Raw genomic sequence first — 19,400 nt, forward strand, 5'->3', positions numbered from 1 at the left:
AGTAAGATGTTATTACTGCTTTGAAAACAACTCACTCAGCGCTAAGAGAGGATATTCCGTAACTGAAGTCTTTGGTATTCAAATTCAATTTGGGATTGAACCTGGGTCACGCGCTTACCCCGCACATTTCCGTTCTTTATTGTATTGTTACAATTTCATTATGGGTTTGTGTTACATTTAAGGAAACCTGTTATTGTCCTGAGGAAACCACCAGTATCAAAGAATGCATTCTTCACGGTTGTGGCATCAACTTATTATTTATTTCATTGGTGTTTTAGGCAGTACTCGAGAAGATTTCACTTATACAACGGCGGCAAGCGGTATGGTGGGAGGAAACCAGGCAGATCCCGGGGAAAACGCACGACCATCCGCAGGTTGCTGAAAGACCTTCTCAACTTATTAATACAGGCTTTGATTAACCTACACACTTTTCAAGAAGTTCCATACACTGTTGCAGTATTGGATAAAATATATTACATATACGATTTCTTCACTTATAAACATGCAGTGGCAATTAGTTTCGTGGAAGGAGGAAACTGGAGTTTCCGGGAGAACAACCGCGACATCCGGCGAGTTACGGACGGAATTACCCTCTTGTAACGTACAGGCATGAAAATTATATATTGCATGATAGAGGACAAATTGTCATTGAGGTACAAACATCGTTAAACCGCTTATTATCGCTCATTTCCAAGAAGCTCTCTTAACGTTACGAGCTCGCAACTACCATGACGACGTAATGCCTACAGTACTGGTTGCCGTGGTTGTTAAGTCAGCGTAACGTTAAGAGTGCTTCGTGAAGCCGGGCCCTTTCCTCTCGGACAGTAAGAGCGTGGGATTCTACAAATCCCATGCCGATTTGATCTGATTTGATTGACAGTTTAAACTTGCCGTACTAAAAATATTTCATTTATACGACAGCAGTCAGCATTATAATGAGAAGAAAGACCCTAGGCCTCGGGAAAACCCACGACCATTCGCAGGTTGCTGAAGTCCTTCCCCGTGTATGCGAAATTCCCAGTCCAAGTGGATAAACGTACTGTATAAAAAGCTCAAGATAACAGATCAGTTAAGGTCAATATATCGTTTATTTCATTTTGTCAGATTCTATGTGTCGCTATCTGGCTTACATAGATGCACTACAAACGCACAGGGCTGTACACGAGAGTCAGTCCTGTGTACAACAGAAGTACTATTCACAAAAGTATACATTTAGGGTGAGACTGAAGAGAAATGGTTAGAGGCTCTGAACACATGCACACACACACGCACTACCTTGGACATATCTGGTCCGTCGAGCCTGTATACAGAAATATGCACTAGGACAGTCCGTTTTCGTGCTTTCGGAATACACTACGCCGCCGTTTAAGTGGTGCGAATGTTTGTACTACCCGACGTAAGATTCATAACGAGGCCGTATCCATTGGCAACCAATGTTTCCCTTTCTATGGGAAGAGAATTTCCCATGAATTGAATTCTTTACACTTGAATTACAGAGAATGAACCAGTTCAGTTCGCAGGAGGGGCTCTCCAGGCATATCGAACCAGAAGTCCTAGGGGGTATCTTGTGAACTACCAGCTCCCAGCAAAGCCCACGATTAAAACAAAATTGGAATGCAATTAACTGAAGTTATTCCTTGCAGGTTTCCACGTGGAGCTGGTATTTAATTGACATGATAATTATACTTAACCTACTGTACCTCTATTCTCTGACGAAACGTATCCAGTTTGTGTTTTATACCACTAGATCCACATTTGTATTTTGTATTTGTTTTTATTATCAAAAATAATTAGATCAATAGTTCCATTACTCTACCCAGTTCTCTCCAGTCTCTATAAGGTTTTTGGAACAATTTGGTGGGGTGTACAAAAATAATTGAACAATGTGTTAAATATACAAATATTAACTGTACACTGCTGTTCAATGGGGGATTGTGCTTGACAAAGAAATTACCCTAAAATTTTAAATCAACCATTTCTCGCCGTTTCTAGCAAATATGGAATTCTGAGGTCATCTTAAAAATAAAAACTTGGGAGGAAATTCACGAATTTCAAAATGTAAATTAACAAAAGGTAATGAAGATGTAAGAGCCAACTTTGGGAAGAAAACAATTATCTACAAAACAAAAAAAGTTAACAACTATACAAACAATGAGAAGACATGGGGAAAACGACATAATTTCCAAATTTGGCGATACCACAAGGTAAAACTGAACCTACCATCCATTTTTCGGTGGTATTAAAATTTGTCTTTTAATAATAATAACCATACTCATTAAGACTGACCGACACTTTTCGATCAACAACCTGGAAGCAACGGGATTTTTCTTAAAAACAATCTTGGTACTTATAGTCACTTAATAAATAATTCTTTTACATTTATTTCTTTAAAAATATTGATTTAAACGTCTTAAATCTTTACATGTAAAACTTTGTTTGCGAATTATCAACATGATCCCTTATTTTCAGCTCATTGAAATTGACAGAAAGGCAGTGTTATCCGCCATGGTAAGAATACCCACATGATCTAAATTTTCGTCTCTGACTAAGTTGCTCATTATCCCAGATTCTGGGAATTCTATTGATTTTAGAAAGGTGCTTTGGGAGGTGTTTGGAAGGTAGGATGAAATCCTATGGGGGAAATGTAAATTTTATCACCAGAAATAATATCTCATGACATTTATTTGCCTCCAAAAATCCTATTTTGTAGTCGAGTTTTTAGGACATTTAAGGTAATAGCTACAAGTGCCCTTGTGTGGAAGGCAACCAGAATCATTGGCTGAAATTTTTTTGATGGAAAGCTTAACAGTCACTTTAACGGAAAGACACAATAAAGAACTTGTCTCTCCAGACCATTCCTCAAGGTGATGAATTTAAAAATTTTACCCCATTCACTTCAGTCCTGACTTCTGAGACAAATGTGACCTAAATGTATTAACAGTACCTTTTAGTTAACGAAATATCACAGCATATATACAACCTATATAAAAGCTGAAATTCAAATTCAATAATTTTAAAAAGGTATTTTCTTAAAAAAATTACTAGCTCACTATTAAAATGTCTTTCTGTCAAGTTCAATTTTATCGGCAATTAAGCTCCGAACTGTACAACAGTTATAAACTCAAAATTTACACGTAATAAAGCTATCCATAGTAATAATATACAGTGCTATGGTACAAAGGGCAGTCCTTCACTGGCAACTCAGTTAAAGTATATCTGTATACGATGATACAGGGCATCAGCTATCACATCCCACGGTTAAAACAAATAAATGACAAGGTCAGGTATGGAATAAAAAAAAACCAAAAAAAAAACAAAAAACAAACACACATCAAGAAAGATTACAAGAATCAAAAGAATTATTTATGAAAAGAATATGCTTTTTTCAGTCTGTTTCAACCGGATTGTGAGTCTCTATGGAAAAGCCAAAAAACAAAAAAAAATCAATATTATCGACGATGATGAATAACAATGAACAACCAGTGATGAACGATGAACGAAGTAAGAACCCTATATCACAGGATCACTGAGTTTGGAAACGCTCATCGTTCCCAGATATGCTTCTTGTTTTTGCTTTTTTGACCCATTGGGAAGTGACCAAGTCTCTTAGTGATTCACAAAGCTGATTGTCTCACTTACTGAAAATACTGTTTGTCGTAAAAAGTGTGTCCATCACTTAGCACAGTTCATCTGGTTCGTCAGGTTTGGGGGCTGGGGCAGCAAACTAAGTCACGTTTTGTTATGTACACAACTCTACAATCACCAGAAAAGCTTGCTTTTGCACCAATAATGGGGAAGGTGGCATCCGTAAAAGTTACTGGTTCTGAGCCAACAAACAGAGGAGTCATCCTCAGCACTGCAGACAGCCAAGTGGAATGTTTCCTGAGGAAACTTACAGCATTGTCAGGGGACCATTTCAGCACTTATACCCCATTCAGAGGGGGTGAAGTTCAATGCTTCCACTTCAGCACGTCTCCATCGTTATCCAGTCGTCCGTACCAACGAACGTCCTATGGAATTACCGGAGCGTGTAGTACGTAACCTCTGAACTGTGGTCAGACAGAAGTAAAATGCATAGTTTTTTGTAAATCACAACCAAAGAATGGCCAGGTACTGGCCCAGACTGGTCTCAGTCCATGTCGTCTGATTTTTCACTTCGACATCTTTCTCTCTTTCAGCACATTCCAGACTGTCTCAGGAAGCCGCGATGTTACACATAGTTCCAGTTTGATGCGGACTTTGTACACAAAGAAACTTCGAAGTCTGCAGCAGACGGCGTTTGCGTCTAGTCAAGCACATGGACTATGGCAGTGCTTCCTTCTCTCCAGATGGAGTTTGTGGGACTGACCACAGACAGGACATCATTCACCAAACCCTTCACTTCATCATACCTATGAGTGACAACCGGAAATGCCACCCAATTAGCACCATCCATTCCATTGGATTTCCATGGAAACCAACCTGGAAAACTGAAGAGCTACACTGGTGATGACGAATAAATGAAGATGCGCCTTTTTTTCTTTTTAAGTCTGCGGGAGGTGTTTGATCGGACAGCCGTTGCAGAACAACCTGAGGTCTCGACAGCGCGTAAAGCTCTCATTTGCAACTCAAAAATTTGAAATTTGCATAGCTCGAACCACAGTTCCTTTGCTTTGCATGGCTCGCAGTTGGTTTGTGTCCGCATCAATCTGGGATTCGGCAGCATTTCCATTGACATCGGTCCTCCTCCCCACATGACAGCTAAGCTGATGGCTTTCCACACTCATAAAGACCCATTGCGTTAGTAAATTACATCCTTTACCTCTCGTATTATGACCCAGTCGAGCTGGCGGACTGCTGGAGGAATGAACAAATGCCGGGATCACACGGTTCCGCGATACATACACTGTCAGCTGGGCTTGCCTGCTGTTAGTAGATGATGTTGTTTTCTTGTTTACACAGATCCTGGTCCAGCATGAAGAATTACAGTGTGAGAGAATGTTCACAAGCCAATGTGCCACTCAACAACTAGGGTTGTCAAGATTTCCAAGAGTCTCTTACCTCTATCTGACGGAAGGTCAGTGGCACAACGGTTGTGATTCCTCCTCTAGCTATAAGTACACTTTGTTGGACTTGTGAGCTGGTTTGGTCTCAGCACTGCTGTTCGGAAGTTTATTGCTCTTAGGCGGAACGTTTAAAACAACGTTTAACTGTTTACTGTGATACAAATTAGGATCTGATTGTCCAATGTAATCGTCCAGTTGATTTTGGCTCTTGCGCAGTGGCAAGGGTGGTAATTTACGTTCTCTGGCCATAGAATCTGTATTTTGTGGGGGTCTACGACACTGGCTCACCATGTACCCAGCTCCAAATCCAACGATCATGGACACAACAATTGCCACGACAATACCCACGGCTAGAGTGGATGCTGCAAACATCTTCTCCCCAGTAGCTAGAGTACCAACGACAGGTTCTGAAAGTACAAAAGAAGCACAAATTTGGTCAGTACAATTGGGTGCCAGGAAAAAGGGAATGGCAAAATACGTTTAAATTAATACAACAGCAAAACAAGTCAAGAGAGTAAAACAATGGTTGCCTGATTTGAATAGATTTCTTGGATTCGACATTAATATACAGCAAGGTACCCCCCCCCCCCATCTCTCAAACCCTCTCAATCACACTCAGCTTCTTCCAGCCAATTACAACCTAGGGGAACAAAGAGCCCACTCTTAAACCACACAAACGTCAATTTATGGTTGCACCGTTGACAAAAGATGGCCACTTGAGGAAGGAGGAGACATAAGGGCCTGAGAGAATGACCGTAGCGAGAGCAGGAGGGGTAAGTATAGCTCAACAGTCGCCCACCATTGTCACCGACCAATCAGTTCATTAGGCAAGTACCCTCAAATAGGGAGATCGAGATTAGCCTTCTTTCAATGCTTGAGTTCATCAGACATCTACGGCTAGCGTCCGCTGTTATTTTCACCAAATTACACGTCTATACAACTACTGCTGCCTGGACTGGAGTGGTGGTACCTGTCATAAATGGATATCTTGGCAAAAAACCCCCCAAAAAACCTGGACTATAAGCCACTTATGTGAAACCCTTGGCATGCACTTCTAACCATTTATTTAGTCCCCAAATTGAGCCAAATTCTGAACTTAGTAGTTCAGTGTGCTTCGGAAGTAGTTGTCATACCCTTTTTTGTTTTGCACACAAAATGCAGAAATTAATCGCATGAAGCTTTTGCTGTGCTCCATGTACTATTCAAATACACATATTTGTTGTAAAACATCAATTGTCGTAACAAAAATTAGCTGAAAGTTCAAGAAAGTCAGGCATTCTGCATCATATATCTACAAAGAAAAAGTATTCTCTACCAAAGAAACCTAGGTAATCTAGCAAAAAAAATTTTACTGGTTACAGAGGGCACACTACCACTATCCCTGCAGTCAGAGACAAACCTGGTCTCCTGCATGTTCTTTGCTTTTTAATAGGAAGTATGAAGGTGTTTTTTGTAATGAGTGTTGTGGTGCTGCTAGGCCTACATGTACCATGTTTGTGAATATTGGTTAAAACTGCAATATTGTCTGTGGAAGTTTTAGTTTGTTCTAGAAAACAAAAGTGCAACAAGGGCTCTAAGGAAAGGGTTTGAAACAGTCAAATGTTGTAACTCCAGCAGTGGGTGTGGTATAGGACAGGTAGGTTAGCACTGTTAATGAGACATGTCTGTTTTACCAGGTGTGACACATTACAAACTTTTCAATAGCCTATCACCATGGCTGCCTGCCACTGCCAAAAGTATATACTGATACAAAGCAAACTGAAAACAATGCAAAACTAGAGAAAGACGACAACAGGCTAAAAAAAATCAAAAATATGAATTCAACTAATAAATAGATAAATAAACAGAAACAGAAGTATATATGGATAAAAATAATCAGCCAAGCAGAATATACAGAGCCAAATGCGGAATGTATATCGAATGTCAGTAAGAGTAAATAAATTTTTAGATTGGAAAGAAGCTTAAAAATAAATTACAACTGGCAAAAAACTGAAAATAAATTAATAAAATAATCCCATGCTTTGGGTAATAAGAAAAAATAAAGCTAAGCGCAGGATGCTCAGGCAAATTTTACGATCAACCATCGTGAGTAGGCTAGCAAAGTATGCAATGTGTCTTACCCTCGTTAGAGGAGATCTTATTGGACGCTTCCTCCTTGTCGTCATTATAAGGTTTGCCGCGACCCGGTGTCACAACATTACCTACATCAGCTGTCAGGTAAAAAAGAAGATGCGGGTTAGCTGTAAAATCATAACACACAAAGACAAGTCGAGACAGTGCAGAGCAGACACAATACGTGGTGAAGGTATGTGAGAAACAAAAACTTATCTTACTCTTAGAAGCTTGACAAAAGAGCAACAAAATCATAACACAAACAGCTTTAACATGGAAGTTAACTTGGAAACTTGAAAATATATCTGAACTATAAATAATTAAACTGAGATGTTGTTGTTATGTTAACCTTTATAAAGAGCCTTCACCATATATTGACATTATACTTTTGGCAAATTTAGTACTGGATGCACATACAGAGCACACACAAAACAAAGAGGCAAAATCAAACACAAATCAGCACATAAACTTTAGGGTATTAATATGCAGTGAGAAAGCGAATAAGGAAGACAAGCAAATATGCAGTTAAATCAGTTACAGCAAAGCCTCGATCACCACAGAGAGTCACACGAAATAAAACACAGCCACGCAACGGCTGTACACAAGCATTGAGGGTACCAAAAATCAGCTACAACACTAATACCACTACACCCAAAAACACACACAGCTTGAAATGAGCGATCTTTGTCACCAGCAAAGCTCAATACCGGTTCCTCATTACGCATTCAAAGTGCACCAATGTTCACTCAAATCACCATGGGGCAGATGTGGAGAGGGCGGGGTTTTAAGGTTTGACAACGATTTTGGGAATCATAAGGCAACTACAAAGGGAGGAATTATTGGCCAAGGCATTATTAACGCCTACTGAAACTGTTCAGTGATTCGTGGGAAAACAGGAAACATAAGAGAAAAGCCTTGCCCAGCCAATCAAAGATTTTCCCATTAACCCTTAGTGTTAGTAATGTGAACACATGAACGAGGAGTTAGTTTGCCTCTATCCTATGAGAATGTGTGGTTCCTGACCATCACATGCTGTGCGGAAAGATATATTGTTTGGTCGACTATACATGAAGTCCTGTCCCGATAACTAACCAGTTGCTGTTGTGTTGGTCAGGTCAGGCTCCCCGTCCCTGTTAGGGAGGGAAGCTGCGCTGTTGATTGCCGGGCTAGGACAGATGCATTTGGGAGGAGGAGGACAAGTTTGTGAGATAGTTTTCCTCGGACTTGTGGTGGTGGTTGTTGTTGTTGAAGTGGTTGTCGTCTCTGAGGAAATGACAAAGCACGATTACAATGTATAACAAAAGAGGTCTATTTACAGGAAAACGGAACAACACCATCATCCATGCTGGGATTCCGCAGAGAACATAACTCCATGAGTACTTGGAACAAACCCAATTAGAGGAAAGATAATAATAATGATAATACCAGCAATAAAAATACTTAAGATAAAAAACAGAAGAAAACGATATCATCATCATTCTGAACTACACTCCACATCAACAAGAGCAGGGTACCACTGCAGGTGTCACAGCTAGAGGTATTTTAGTTACCAATATAATGGAATGATATCATGTCGGACAGCCATTGTGCATCTTTGTTGGTGAAAAGAAAAAAAGTTTCAGAAACAAATCATTAGAAGCTGTAGATGTCATTACAAAGCCAAAGATTATGTCATGCTGATAAGTGGCATTTGTGGTTTGCATATGCAGTCTAGAAAAAGAAAACAAACACAATCAGCAAATATTAACTGAAATGAAAACTGCAATCTTAGACAAACTTGGCATTATGAGTTAACTAACCACACCCCACATCAGGACATGGGCATAAAAAAACCAAAACATCCACCTAGTGCACTTTTGTCCCACCCAACAAGAAACATTGCTGTTTTGTTATTTCTGATTACCAAAGCTGGAAACATTTTCCCCTTGGCTTTAAGCATGGTTGTCTTTGGCCTGTCTTATGTCTAACTAAATATCAAGGAAACACCTATGCCAGATAGAAACAGGCTTTCAGTCCCCAGGGTTCTAACTAACGCAGACTTTTTTAACAAGAAAATCTTACCTGTGTCTTTGCAGTAGGAATGCTTGCCTGTAAGAATTCCTTGCAACCTGTAAAGTCAAAAGGTCAAAATAAGCTTTAAAATATAGCAAATTTTCTCTTCAACAATACTTACTATTCTCATATCTTTTCATCAAATTATTTGAAAAACTACAAAGATGATTTTTTTCTTTTGTTTCCTTTTTGCTTTACAACTGGATGCTTAAATGCAGCAAAAGGTAATGTAAGCAGTGAGCCACTTCTAAGTGTTGACGTTTCATCCCTGGTTACCATCGACAGAGCCATTGTAACTTTGCCACAATTTATACTCCCACATAAAACTTTCAACAGCTTCCTGGTGTAAAACCGAATCAAGCTCATGGCCATTGAGAAGAATCTGAATTATTAATGGATGCGAAAGGCTTAACACATTGCCAGATTTATTTGACAGTTTTATCAGGCACTGGTTGGCAGTCTTTACTATTTACATGATTAAATGTGGTAACCATAATGTGCCTTAGCCACGCAATGCCAAGCAGTTGAAAGTGACAACTCTGCTAGACTCTCTCGGTGGTAGCGAACACTTACCCTCTGTTTGAGTTTGAGCACTTGTCATCGGCCCAGGAACAATAGGGATCCTGTAGAGCCACACATCCCCTGTAAAACATGTCGAGAGTATTGTAACCCAAGAGCCTTTTATTTAAAAACTACGCAAACAACATGGTGAAACACAATGTCTGCGCCCAAAAAAAAAAAAAGAACATTGCAGGAAATACAGCGAGAAAACCTTATGTATTTGAACCTGATGGTAACAGTTATGAAAGAAAAAAAGAAAAAACCACATATTACAGACTGTAATGATTCCATTTAATAACTTCTACAATTTTTTTCGGAACTAAAATGAAAGATTCTCAAAGCTTATGTTTGATAACCAAGGCAACACACTATAAGCTTTATACAAAATGTTGTCTTATGCCCAACTAGACGTTACTGCATGGTATTTACCTGCACGACAGTCGTTTATGGCACCGATGGAGAGGAACTGAGATAATGTTATCCCGAGAAACCACAATCAATTTCTCCTGGCCCAGTTCAGGTTTTCGGAACACCCTCAGACTGACGATGGCTTCCCTAGATTGGAAAACCTGAATTTCCTCGATGATGACAGGTTCAATAGCTGCTCCACGACCTTTGTTAATGGCCTTGATCACCCGTCCATCGTCTGAAACAAAAATCATCCGTAAACACAACCGTAAATGAGGTCACTCACAAACAGAACACCTGTAGGATTGTTTGAGAATTGTGAAAAAATCTTGATTTAGAAACACTAATTGAAACTGTTCAGTTGCCACGGTAACCATTGCCTAAGGCCTCACCTGTTCCCACGAACATAACGTCGTAGTAACGGTTGTCAGCAGCCAGTACCTGCCAGTCAATCGCAATCTGCGTGAACCGGGCTCTGCGAAAACGAAAATACAAAAACCAAATTGAAAACTAATGAATTTAGTGTGACAAATTCAGGGGGATATTTACAAGTAATAAAAAATACAACAATTTGCAGATTGTTATTGGAGCAATCATTTCATGCAACACGAAAGGTTTCTCTGACTCATTGTTATATTATGGAGGTTTTAGCACAGAGAGAGATAGATGAGAAAATGGCTTGGGAAACTAAAGAGGTTCTTCTGGTACATAACATTGCTTTCATGGCCAGGGAGGTTTTTTCATGCCCCCAAGTCTGGCCCTACTGAGGTGTAAGAAAAAAGAGCAAAAGGATGTCATTCATTGAGAAGCAATAAGAATTTCATGACACATGGTCGCCAGAGAAATACAGCTTGTTGCCTCGCGGTCTTGCTGGGCTGCATCGAGTGTAAATAAATGCAGAAACAATAGGCTGATTGAGCCTGAGGATTGTGGTATATGCACAGGAGTCTGGAAAGCCTGCCACTTTGGCTACAGAGCAAAGCGACTGACTGCTGCCTCCTTGAGAATCTGTCTGGTCGTGAGCAAAGCCTGCCCATAAACTAGCCCTGTCATCTGGCAAAAACTACCAAGAAACCGCCTTAAGACGAAGCCAGTCCGAGGCCCCCTTGAGACAGGCCAGTCTGGCAAAACAACTTTAGCCCTGTTAAAAATGCATGTTCTGGGCAAAAAAGACAAGGTAGTATTGAATGAAGGAGGAGAGAAAAAGCCTTGTCTCCAGCCCAGATTCATTCAAAACTCGCTTAGTGCCTCATGCCCCCCACCCCCCTCCCCGACCCTCTTTTCTGGGAAGGTCAGCCACATGGTTCAAATTGCAGACAGAGAGCAAAGCCAAGAGTTAGGGAGGTCTGACCTACAGGCAGTTCAATATCGGGAGACATCATGGACTGGGGTTGCAGTGGCAGAAACTTACAAGATGTCCATCAATAATCCCAAGAGTCCAAGAAAGAACTTTCACCAAAAAGGACAACAGAACAAACAAAAATAAACCACAAAGGAGTATATAGTCAATTTTGTTTCTGAATATGTTTTTTGCTAAAATTAAGAAAGTTATTCAATTTATAAGAAACACTGGACAAAAAACCAGAAATAAATCAACTAGAATTTTTTGTGTTTATTTATTAATTTCTATATATATATATATATATTTTTTTTTTCAACATTTTTGCAGTTATTACTCACCTGTTTATTACTAATATTAACAAATTCCAAAGTTTTCTAGCTATAATCAGTCTTATCCCATGTCCTGCATCTAGTAAAGCACTTGGTTTTTGATACTTAATAGACTCTGTAAACTTTAAACTCGCTCCCATGCCAGCAATGCATAGAGCTAGAGCCCAAGGAATGTTCTATAATCCTTAATTTTTCCTCTAGGAGTTTATACCATTAACATGGAATCTAACTGCAGCTGAATAAACCTGGAGAAACTATACACTAGGGTTAGGATGAGAGGATTGTGTGGGGTGGGAGAGGAAGACTTGGGGGAGGGGAGGGGTGGGGGGAAGAGGCAGGCAGATGAAGCTGCAAACAAAGGTACTTCAGTATAGTAACACAGCCCGAACCATCCATCCTCCCTCCTCCTTGGACTGAAATCCCTTGTTCTACCCTCATGTTTATTATGGTAGACAGCAAAAACCCTACTGTACTTGTCATGGAGCAGCTGCTAACTGCTTGTATCTGCCACCCCATGCTAACCCATCCACTAACACCACAACACACTGCCTTACCCATCTGACACCACTTGTCTAAGTAGTCCCTGAACCAAGAAAATAAATAAACCCTCAATTCCATGCCTTGGTCTGCTGGCTCAGGTAATATTAGACTTCTCAAAAACAATCATTCAGAAGCTTGGGGGTTGGGGATTTGGAGGGAGGGAGGGTGGGGCATCCTAGTGACTTTTTGCTGTGCCCTTCATGGCTGGCTATTGTATCTTGAACGGAAGCCGAGTCTGATTCCTCCGTATCAATTCTAGATATCAAGGGTGTCAATTTATCTCCAGAAATTGCTCCTTCATAACGGTCGATTGAATTGCTGCAAATTTTTTTTTATTGATTTTTCAAAATTGTCCAAAGTCAAATTTTTCCATCATGCCAACCACATCATGAAAAATCTGCAGAATGTATCTAATGTGACAATTCGATTTTGCGCGGAAAGATCCCAAGCGAAAATATCAAAATATCAACATGATATGATTCTCGTGAAACGTCTGCCTCTAGCCACGTTCATAATTCAGACTTTTGCACACCTTCATTGGATTACTTATGTATTTATGCTTATGCCCTCGGCACTTCCGACTCTCTAGTTTTATTGAACGCAGAGCGGAGCACGAAATGACAGTCAAATTGACTTTGGTCGCAGGAGAAGACTGTCTATTGGCAAGTTCCAAGTATCACTCCCCGCCAGACCGCTGACTAAAGCAGTAAAACTTTGATGAGTTACTTAGTAGGTAATAAAATTACAACGGTTCCTTGTGCGGCACTTAAGCAAGTGTAAGGATGCCGCATTCAGCGATAATTTCCATAATCCAATTTCTCTCTAGATTCTAGGTGGCGAGTGAGAGGGGAGCGGTAGAGAGCATGGCTCTCTCTGGAGACCAATTAACTTCCATTGGTCAAACAGCTCTCATCAAAGAGTGTGGTGAACTCAATGTGCAGGTCTATCGGACTCTCGTACGCTCACGTAATTTCGCCTCAGCATAGACCGTCCAGGACAGATCAGTCGTCTGTATCATCTAGTTATGACAGCCTGGCGTACAACGGATGCCTGACAGTCTAATAATCCAGACAAGAGGAGACTGGATTGGGTAACTATGGACTTAATCAGGAACATGGTGCCGTATCCTTTAATACATCATCAACCACACAGATAAGCAAAAGAAGTCTGACAAAAGCTACACGCACAACAGCCCAGAATACCGACTTCACATGCAAGATGTAGGGCAAGGGTGAGTTTGGAGGGTGTCATTTGAAATATAAGCACACTGAATGGCAGACTTCACTTGCAAGATGTAGGGCAAGGGTGAGTTTGGAGGGTGTCATTTGAAATATAAGCACACTGAATGGCAGACTTCACTTGCAAGATGTAGGGCAAGGGTGAGTTTGGAGGGTGTCATTTGAAATATAAGCACACTGAATGGCTGACTTCATACACAAGGGTGGGATGGGTTTTGGAAGACAATATGTGAAATGTAAGCAGGGGAAATACTAAATTCTCATCCAATGTGTAATGCAAGGTGATATGGGTTTGGAGGTTATTTCAGACTTGGCAAAAATTTTGCTGTTTGTATTTCACAAGAACTGAATAAATTTTTTCTCTAGGTTATTATTCACTATAGGAAATTCTCAAAACAGACTTCTGAAAAAAGCTTATGACTCACCCAAGGTTAGCTTGTACAAGAAGAGGTGCACCACCCACAGAGGGCACAGCTTCATCCATCAGAGGGTGGGACTTGATGAAGGCCAGGGTTGGGGGTGGTATATTCCGTCGTGTGTCGTTCACACACTTATGCATGTCCATTTTCGGGACTTTCTCCTCAGGGACGGGCAGCCAGTTGGCGTCAGCAGAAGCTTGACCTTTGAACTGACCTCTGAAGGCCGCATCAATGTCAGACATACGGTAAGCACAGATGGCAGAGCCAGATATGCTGTTTCTGTTGTAACAAAAACACATTAAAACATTTAATACAGTATGCAACTCAAAGTGAAGACAAAGTGCTGTATTTTCCAAACAAGAGGTTCGCTGGGTGATTATGCCTTAACTCCGTAGTGAGAGTAATTGGATTACGGCATCCAATTAATAAATTAAACTTACCCTCTACATTTGTTCAAAAAAATATTTTCGCGAATTTACAAATACTGTTAACTTACACAGGTGTGGTGAACACTCCATAAACGATGTCACTTCTGTTTCCACTGTCGTATGTCGACATGAAATTGCCCTTTCCCAAGTCTGAGGTTGATTCTGTGGTGGAAAAGTATTTCCAAATTAGTATTCACTTAATTTCACACAAACCTGGTTTATCTTACACACACACACAAAAAAAGAATTTCAACCTTTCTTTTCAAATATATCACTTAACATCAAGGCTACTAGCTGTGATTCATTGCAAAAATATAAGCAAGATGTATTTCAATCAAATAGTAATGCTAAAATACATTCATCATACAAAAAAAAAGAAAAGAAAAAAAAAAAAAACGTACGAATTTCATTGAAGTAGAAGGGGTATTCTCCTGGGATGGAACAGTTAAGGCGGGCCTTAAAGAAGGAGCTCCAGAAACCTCGTAGCAACGCCCCGCCCCCTTGGTCCTGCTTACACACCCGTGCAATTCGGGAGAACACCGTCTGCGGAAACACAAAACACGGGAATAATAGCCAAGTTTGGTCAAAAGTGTGTTTATTAATAGTCACAGACATATCCATAATTAAGGTTAATTCCTGAAGCTCAAATAGCCATTATGTTCGGTAGCCATTAGCTCTGGCCCTGTTGTTAGGGCCTCGTGGAGTTATTAAGGCTGCTTTTCCATCATGACTCCCAGACGGGCTGATGGTACTAGGGACAGGCAAACCGGACGGCCAATACGTGAGATGATTTCGCAAGCATAAGATAATGGTTCTATCAAGGCTGATATGTATATTTAAATATATATATATACAATAGGCTTGTGTATGAAACAAGAATTAGGTAGAAGGTAGGTGTTGGTCAAGGACTCCTGTGTGTCAGAGATTTGGTGTATCTAATGCCTATCAGTCTCAAAACTGACCCCACAGCATTGCACAAAACATGTTCTATCTTAATGATTGCATCATGATGGGATCTCTTGCCCTTTATTGTGTATCCAAACAAATTTGTATCTGCAAAGAGCACTGTCTTCTTGCAAATTGCAGACAGATGCTCTCCAGGTAGAAACACAAATAAATTCATTTTCATGTATGCATTAAGGTATTTAAGTGGAGATCTGCTGCATGGAAAACCTAGTTTAAAGATTCTGTAGAAAACAATTATGTGTGGAAAACAATGGTGTCTCACAATATTGCAATTAGGACTGTATCAAGGGTTCAGGGTTCAGAACTCAGATTCAGTGGTTCATAGCCTCGATCTTACTTCGCTTAGACTGTTCAGGGTTAGTTTTACAAGTCATACATCTTGTTCCTGACCATCAACTCCTTGCAAGTTCAAGTGCAAGTGATTGTCTGGTCATTTGATGGGGTCAAAGTGTGGGATAAAGGATCGCCACGGGAGAAGGGCCAAGACCAGGGCAGGGGTAAATATGAGCCCAGATTTCCAGCCAGGGACACAAACTAATGTTGACAGAGCATGCTTGGACAGACCCGAGGTCCGTGATTGCACCTTCATTTACAGGGGTGATTAAGGCTGGCCAGTGCCTACAGTAGACAACGAGCCTTTGCATTGACTGAAAATTCTGTCGGTCTTGAAATCGCCATAGACTGCTTAGCGCCGACATCTATCGCAGCTTACGAGACGCCGTGGCTGCTTCCAGGGGTATTTACACCGCTGTCTTTAGTTCAGGTTCAGCTCACTGCTGTGAATTGATTTTTTGCTTCCCCAATCCCCCTCCCCATGCTCCACCCCACCCCCTGCTCTTCTTGGGAAGGATGAAAGTTTTACACTGGCAAACAACAGACAGCATAAAAGCAGCAAGAGCTAAGACAGCAATGATAACTGTACTCTAGAATGGTCATAGACCTGGGAACTTGTATATTCAGAAGATGGCCAGCCGAGGGTTTGAGAGAAATTGTCACTGACAACTTCATGCTCTACAGGTTATTTATTGATTTTACTGTATTATTGCGTGTTCAACAACTTTTCTCATGTAAAGGTTTTAACGGTGGAGGAAACCAGGCAGAGCCCAGAGGAAACACTGCACCTTGTCAAGGGCATCACAAACCACCAAACACAAGCCAGTTCCAGTCCAAAGAGAGCTGTGTTTTACAATTATAGGCAGCTTCTGAGTTTGATATGTTTCTCTTTTTGTTTTTTTTTGTCACAGCATATCTGTTCAGTGTCAATGACTGCCCATACATACCTTTCCACAATTGATGTTTTCTACTGCAGTTTCTCTCATAAAGAAGTAAACTTTTTCACCATAGGCCATGGAGTTGACAAAGTTCGGTTCTGGAAATAAATCAGAGAAAAAAAAATAAAAGATAAAACACAAAATAAACACCGAAGCTCTAGACTCAAGATAAGACTTTCGTAAATAGGTTTGTTTACCTGTCAACAGTCTTGAACCAGGGCCAGTCTAATCTGGCCCCCTGACAACTGGACATAGCTTAATGGCTTTGTCTTCTGTAGGGAATGGATAACAATGGTGCTTAAGTGTTTTTGTTAATCTAAATACAGATCAAACAAGGGCTGCATTATCAGAGGCAAGTGAGCTAAAAACCCAGCTGTCATCTGGACCTCAGTCTTAAATTACAATCAACGGGGTTAAGTGAGCTGGGGTGAAGCCCTCAGATAAGCTTTTGTCTGATTTCCAAGCAGACAGGACATTGTGTATTAGGGTGACAGGCAGTTTGAGAAAACCCTAAAGGTGTTTGTATGTGTGTGTGTAAGCGTGTGTACATATTACTGAAAACCTCATCCATCTACCTGGCCTACAGGCCTGATATATTATCATGAATGTGTCAAAATTATTTCACAGTCACGTTGTTCAATTGTCCAGTTGTATTTTAGGTTTACTCTACACGATTTTTAAACTGATGAAATAAAAGGTATAGGTTTCTGGATGTGTTACATTAAATGGCCATGTTTAAACGTCCTTAGTAACAGACACATTAATCAATCTATGGATTTTACTGCAGTGGTTTTCGATTTCCTCTTTCCCCTAGACCTCAAGCCTGAGGATGTGCATTTCTAGCGAGTGGACATGGGTAAAAACAGTCAGATGGCAGCCTTACAAAGAAAACGATCACCCTAATTTCTCAACTCACAGTAGATAAATCTTTATTTCACCGGCTTTGACTTCAGCACTTCTTAGAGCGGTTTACTAGGTCAGAGGTTCAGCAACAGGCGGTGTGAACTACCACAAATCGAAACTTCCTTCAATTATCCCATTATTAAAACATACGTCTCATTTTCTCTATGCAGTACTAAGAATTGGCCAGTTATATTTGCTTTTATAACCGGCGCAAGGAGTTATTTTGAGTGGCTACCAAAGGAAAACATTTTGGCGGGGTGGAAGGTGGGGACATCCTCTATGAATTTTACTCAAGGATAAGTCCATGATAAGGCTGAAGTCTCCAAAGGCCCACAATACTGTTTACACTCTGCTGTAGTGACTTAGTGGAAAATCTACATAAAAATAGATTTTCTTCCAGATTTTAAGTCATCTGAAAACTACACGAAAAAGGCGTCTGCACAGACATTTTGTCAGGATTACCAGACGCTGACGAGGGGCTGGAGAACACTGACGCACCCTTGCGCCCCGTGTTCAATAAATCGGGTAAATAAACGGATGCCATCCTGACCAAATTGCTTTTTCGTTACCGCGGCTTATTCCGTGTTTACTTGCTTGAAGTAATCAGGCAGGCTGATACTAAAGGCTTACCGTTCAGCCATTCCGAGGCGCGCTGGGTTCGGATCATGTTCCTGAATATCAACGGATCTCGGTTCACGATGTCCGCCACAGTCGCAGAATATAATTCTCCATCTGTAGAAAAAGAAAGCAAAAAATAGAGCCCGGTCCATATTGAAATGACAGAAAGACAAATAGGATTCTGAATAAGATACTTCACATCATCATCTATCTTTTTGTCTGGAAGAGAAGCTTATATTAAAACAACATTCTTTGTCGGAGAGATAAACCTCCAGCGCAAATCAATAAGCTATTTTGGAAGAAATAAAAAAAAAAACAAAAAAACACATATTCTTTCAAACAAAAGATATATACATAAAACTAACTTAATACAGAATAAAGGTAAAACAACCATGGTGTATCAAACCATCATGTTTAAACAAAAACTATTAGGTAAAGTGATAGCTGATATTCATACGTTTGTACGGAAATGCAAGCAGTGGCTTTAGAAATCATCGTTGAATTACACTTGTAACAAGGCGGTCAATACAAGGCGTAATGCAGCAGTTGATGCACCCACAAAGGACAGAGATGATACATGTAACTAAGACCAGCACAGCAAAGCAAGATTCAGAGGGAATGGGAGTTGGGCAGCGGGGATATTGGTGAGGGGGGGGGGGTAATGTCTGTGTGGAGGAAGAATTGGTTGTTGGTTGGCCTGTTCCTGCCAAGGCACTCACTTCTCTGCAGCAATGTTGACACAACATGATAGTTACCTGATAACAGCATTACGTCAGCAAACAGGAGACCTAGAACTACCCATAGATAAACATTGCTAATGCCACACGAACACTGCCGCTCTGATTTAAATGAACAGTGTAGTTCTTCTGCCAGTGCAAGATGGTCGCTACTAAGTACGTGCAGTCTAGAAAATGGTAATGCTGCTTCAGTTACATGTACTGGCCAGTTGTTCTTATAGGAACCTTTCTCCTAGTGCTCACAAAGCTTCTTTCAAGACGAAGCTTTCACTTAGTTGCGCTGACTCCTTAGTTAATTTCATCAACCTTTTAATAGTGCTTAGATGGTGGCTGACATAACTTTCTCATTATGTGTATTTTCTTAAATTTGGCTGCTTTACCTTTTTTCCAGTGGCACAGTAAAGGCCAGTTTACGCGTATCTTACATTCTT

At 40.5% G+C, this 19,400-nt stretch overlaps 1 protein-coding gene across 8 annotated transcripts in view; it reads right to left on the reverse strand.

The window, feature by feature from the left end:
• Nucleotides 1-1,069: 1,069 nt before the first annotated feature.
• LOC135473958 (semaphorin-1A-like) overlaps nucleotides 1,070-19,400 on the reverse strand; it is a 233,143-nt gene continuing 214,812 nt past the window's right edge. For 5 of the 8 annotated variants that reach the window (XM_064753926.1, XM_064753925.1, XM_064753924.1 and 2 more), the window contains 12 exons: nucleotides 18,245-18,346; nucleotides 16,721-16,809; nucleotides 14,876-15,017; nucleotides 14,543-14,636; nucleotides 14,053-14,325; nucleotides 10,571-10,653; nucleotides 10,200-10,416; nucleotides 9,783-9,851; nucleotides 9,219-9,265; nucleotides 8,250-8,420; nucleotides 7,166-7,255; nucleotides 1,070-5,452 (listed from right to left, as the gene is read on the reverse strand). In XM_064753926.1, coding sequence (XP_064609996.1) covers nucleotides 5,091-5,452; nucleotides 7,166-7,255; nucleotides 8,250-8,420; nucleotides 9,219-9,265; nucleotides 9,783-9,851; nucleotides 10,200-10,416; nucleotides 10,571-10,653; nucleotides 14,053-14,325; nucleotides 14,543-14,636; nucleotides 14,876-15,017; nucleotides 16,721-16,809; nucleotides 18,245-18,346 — 1,739 coding nt within the window. In that variant the 3' untranslated portion in view covers nucleotides 1,070-5,090. Of the gene's footprint in view, nucleotides 5,453-7,165; nucleotides 7,256-7,421; nucleotides 8,421-9,218; nucleotides 9,266-9,782; nucleotides 9,852-10,199; nucleotides 10,417-10,570; nucleotides 10,654-14,052; nucleotides 14,326-14,542; nucleotides 14,637-14,875; nucleotides 15,018-16,720; nucleotides 16,810-18,244; nucleotides 18,347-19,400 lie in introns of those variants that run through there. The other 3 variants (XM_064753928.1, XM_064753930.1, XM_064753931.1) reach the window with 3 other exon arrangements.

The sequence above is a fragment of the Liolophura sinensis genome, chromosome 8, assembly GCF_032854445.1.
Source record: "Liolophura sinensis isolate JHLJ2023 chromosome 8, CUHK_Ljap_v2, whole genome shotgun sequence".
NCBI classification, from domain to species: domain Eukaryota; kingdom Metazoa; phylum Mollusca; class Polyplacophora; order Chitonida; family Chitonidae; genus Liolophura; species Liolophura sinensis.